General features: G+C 61.0%; 1 protein-coding gene across 3 annotated transcripts; it reads right to left on the minus strand.

Moving 5' to 3' along the window:
- Positions 1–391: 391 nt before the first annotated feature.
- Positions 392–3,762, minus strand: ACTB (actin beta). 3 transcript variants are annotated; one of them, XM_065891776.1, is made up of 6 exons: positions 3,685–3,762; positions 2,852–2,980; positions 2,478–2,717; positions 1,589–2,027; positions 1,322–1,503; positions 392–1,161 (listed from the first exon to the last, which is right to left on the minus strand). In XM_065891776.1, exons 2-6 carry the CDS (start codon positions 2,972–2,974, stop codon positions 1,018–1,020), a joined length of 1,128 nt encoding a protein of 375 aa, XP_065747848.1. In that variant the 5' UTR covers positions 2,975–2,980; positions 3,685–3,762; the 3' UTR covers positions 392–1,017. The 3 variants fall into 3 exon arrangements, with proteins under 3 accessions (XP_065747848.1, XP_065747849.1, XP_065747850.1); XM_065891777.1 differs by lacking the exon at positions 3,685–3,762 and having other exon boundaries at positions 1,011–1,161; positions 2,478–2,624; positions 2,709–2,717; positions 2,852–2,974; XM_065891778.1 differs by lacking the exon at positions 3,685–3,762 and having other exon boundaries at positions 1,018–1,161; positions 1,322–1,506; positions 1,784–2,027; positions 2,852–2,974.
- Between the last annotated feature and the right edge of the window lie 380 nt (positions 3,763–4,142).

Raw genomic sequence — 4,142 nt, forward strand, 5'->3', positions numbered from 1 at the left:
GCCCCGCCCTCAACCTCAGAGCCCCTGGTTCTCCGCAGGTACTGAAGGGAAGGCAAGGACAAAGCCTGTGGTCTGGGAGACCCCACTATCCCAAGAGAACAGTGAGGAAGCGGCACCCACAGAGACGAAGGTCCCCACCCAGTTCTACGAGGTGGGTACAGGGACCACACCTCCCTAGCTCCCCACTCTCCCAGCATCTGGACCTCAGAACCCAGCGAGAAATCGAGGGGAACAAGGGCCAGGCGGGGAATTCACTTAAACAGGATTACAGGCCAGAATCCCTAACTCCTCCCACATAACCCAATCCCAGACCCTTCAGGGTGAGAGGCACCTCAAAGCACCCCCAGCGACCCAGCCTTCTCCCCAACATCCAACGCCAGCCACAAGCCACGTGTATAAGGTGTGCACTTTATTGAACTGGTCTCAAGTCAGTGTACAGGTAAGCCCTGGCTACCTCCGCACCTCAACCCGCTCCCAGGGGGACCAAAAGCCTTCACACATCTCAAGATGGGGGACAAAAAGGGGGGCCACGATGGCTGACCATTCAAAATAAAACAAACAAAAAGAACAAGTATTAAGGCAAAGATTAAAAAAAAAATTTGGAGTACATAATTTACACAAAAGCAATGCTATCACCCTCCCCTATGTGGACTCGGGCGAGGACTGGCCCTTCTCCTAAGGGAGGAGTGGGGCGGCTTTTGGGAAGGCAAGGGACTTCCTGTAACAATGCATCTCATGATATTTGGAATGACTATTTAAAAAAAAAACAAAAAAAAAAAACAATGTACAATCAAAGTCCTCGGCCACATTGTAGAACTCTGGGGATGCTCCATCCAACCGACTGCTGTCACCTTCACCGTTCCAGTTTTTAAATCCTGAGTCAAGCGCAAAAAAAAAAAAAACAAAAAAGACCAAAAAAAAAAACAAAAAACCAAATAAAGCCATGCCAATCTCATCTCGTTTTCTGCACAAGTTAGGTTTTGTCGAGAAAAGGGTGTGACGCAACTAAGAGTCCGCCTAGAAGCACTTGCGGTGGACGATGGAGGGGCCAGACTCGTCGTACTCCTGCTTGCTGATCCACATCTGCTGGAAGGTGGACAGCGAGGCCAGGATGGAGCCGCCGATCCACACGGAGTACTTGCGCTCAGGGGGAGCGATGATCTGGGGAGAGAAAAGCACAGTAAGGGCTCTGGCGGTCCCAGCCCTGGTATATACCAGGGGCCTACAGCAAGGCAGCTGCCTTGACGACCACCACGCTCACCTGCACCAAAGCCACATCTCACCCCCCAAGTGCCCAGGCCGGCTCAGGCCAGGCACTCACCTTGATCTTCATCGTGCTGGGAGCCAGGGCGGTGATCTCCTTCTGCATCCTGTCGGCGATGCCTGGGTACATGGTGGTCCCGCCAGACAGCACCGTATTGGCATAGAGGTCCTTGCGGATGTCGACGTCACACTTCATGATGGAATTGAAGGTAGTTTCGTGGATGCCACAAGATTCCATGCCTGAGGAGAAAGAGAAGCCAGACTTAACTTCCAGTGTGGCCAGAGTGACCCTCGTGCGGGGCGGGCATGAGACCTCCTGACTCACCCAGGAAGGAAGGCTGGAAGAGAGCCTCAGGGCAGCGGAACCGCTCGTTGCCAATGGTGATGACCTGACCATCGGGCAGCTCGTAGCTCTTCTCCAGGGAGGAGCTGGAGGCCGCGGTGGCCATCTCCTGCTCGAAGTCCAGGGCGACGTAGCAGAGCTTCTCCTTGATGTCACGTACGATTTCCCGCTCGGCCGTGGTGGTGAAGCTGTAGCCACGCTCCGTGAGGATCTTCATGAGGTAGTCCGTCAGGTCCCGGCCAGCCAGGTCCAGACGCAGGATGGCATGGGGGAGGGCGTACCCCTCGTAGATAGGCACCGTGTGGGTGACCCCATCACCGGAGTCCATCACGATGCCAGTGGTGCGGCCAGAGGCGTACAAGGACAGCACAGCCTGGATGGCCACGTACATGGCTGGGGTGTTGAAGGTCTCGAACATGATCTGCACGGAGAGACGGACCATGTCACACTTGGGAAGCCACCGGGAGCAGTGAGGCCAGACTGGGAACATGCAAAGAGTGCAAGGAACATGACTAAGTGTGCTGGGGCTCCCAGGACGGGGATTCACTTCAGACCTATTGTGCACCTACTGAATACACACTCCAAGACCACTTTACAGCGGCCTCGTCAGCTTTGTCACACGAGCCAGTGTTAGTACCTACACCCACAGCACTTTATGCTTTCAACACCTAGTCAGAAAAGCAAACACGAGAAAAAGATTCCATCTGGGAAAAAGCAAATAGAACCTGCAGAGTTCCAAAGGAGACTCAGGTCAGAGAAGAAAGTCCTAGGAAAATGGCAGAAGAAAGAACAAGTGAGAAAGGGTGTGACAAAGAAGGGCAAGAAACGGGGTGCGGGGGTGGCGCCCAGGCGAGGCCGGCGGGCCACTGACCTGGGTCATCTTCTCACGGTTGGCCTTGGGGTTCAGAGGGGCCTCGGTCAGCAGAACGGGGTGCTCCTCGGGGGCCACACGCAGCTCGTTGTAGAAGGTGTGGTGCCAGATCTTCTCCATGTCGTCCCAGTTGGTGACGATGCCGTGCTCGATGGGGTACTTCAGGGTCAGGATGCCTCTCTTGCTCTGGGCCTCGTCGCCCACATAGGAGTCCTTCTGCCCCATGCCCACCATCACGCCCTGCGGAGGGAGGAGCAAGGCGCCTTCAGCTCAGGCACTGCCCCACCGACCCTCACCCAGAAAACCGAACGCCTCCCCCTGCTCCCGAGAGGGGAGCCCCACCCACCAAGTCAGACCCGAGGCGGGCGCCTTACCTGGTGCCGGGGGCGCCCCACGATGGAGGGGAAGACGGCCCGGGGAGCATCGTCACCCGCGAAGCCGGCCTTGCACATGCCGGAGCCGTTGTCGACCACGAGCGCAGCAATATCGTCATCCATGGCAAACTGCGGGGAGAACAGGACCATGAGCCGTGCGGCCGCCCCCGCCCTACCCACTTCCGGCGCACCGCGCCTTCGAGCCGCCAGGGGGCGCCGGCGCGCGCCCAGATTGGGGACAAAGAAAGCCGGCCGGCCGCGTTATTACCATAAAAGGCAAACGCGGGTTGGAGGCGGCCCCGCGGCTCGCGGCAGGAAGCCAGGCCTCCGCCCCCCTACACCGGACGCCGGCCCCGCCCCGCCCAAAAAGCACCACCCGGCGAACGCTCAGCAGCCACACCCGCGGGAGCCGGCGGCGCGAGAAGGAAGTGCGCGCAGGCGCTCTCGCGCCGCGGCGACCCCACCCCTTCCGGCCGGCCGCCCCGCCCTCGCTTCCCGAGCCCAACGCGCACACGCACGCGCACTGGTGTCCCCAGCCCCCACCCGACCCTACTGCCCCGCCGCGCCCACCCACCCTCCCGCCTCGCCACCTCGCTGCCCCGCTGCCCCGCCGTCCCGCCGGCGGAGCGAGCCGCCCGCTCGGACGAAGACGCGCGGTCCCAACGGAAACATTCTGGGAGCGCGCCCCGAGCGCAGCTCCGGCCCCGAGCGAGGAGCGCGTGAGTCCACTCCCCGCAGCCGGGAGGCTGTCCACGGGGCCGGGATCGCGCGCTGCCTGCCCGGAGGAGGCGCGGGCCCAGAGCATTAGCGGCCCGGCCGGCGCGGGGCCCTACCTGGTAGCGGTGTAGACCGGCGGCGAAGGCGGAGCGGCGAGGGCGAGGGGCCTGTGGTGGCGGAGTGGACGCGGTCTCGACTGTGGCTGCGCGTCGCGCCGCCGGGTTTTATAGGGCGCCGCCGCGGCCGCTCGAGCCATAAAAGGCAACTTTCGAAACGGCCAGCGCTGATTGGCCCCGCGCCGCTCACTCACCGGCCTCGCCGCACAGTGCAGCATTTTTTTACCCCCTCTCCCCTCCTTTTGCAAAAAAAAAAAAAGAGAGAGAGAGATGGACTGGTGGAGAGCGAGAGCGAGATTGAGGAAGAGGAGGAGGGAGAGAGTTTTGGCTTTGGGTGCTGGGCCCGCGGGTCGTAGGGTGCGAGCCCCGGGCCGCCGCCCAGCTGAGCAGTGCCCGGTCCGGCCCCGCGTGGCCAGGCCTGCACCCGGCCTGCCTGTCTCTCCGGGTCCCCCCATCCC

This window comes from Phocoena phocoena, chromosome 15 (genome assembly GCF_963924675.1).
Source record: "Phocoena phocoena chromosome 15, mPhoPho1.1, whole genome shotgun sequence".
Taxonomy (NCBI): domain Eukaryota; kingdom Metazoa; phylum Chordata; class Mammalia; order Artiodactyla; family Phocoenidae; genus Phocoena; species Phocoena phocoena.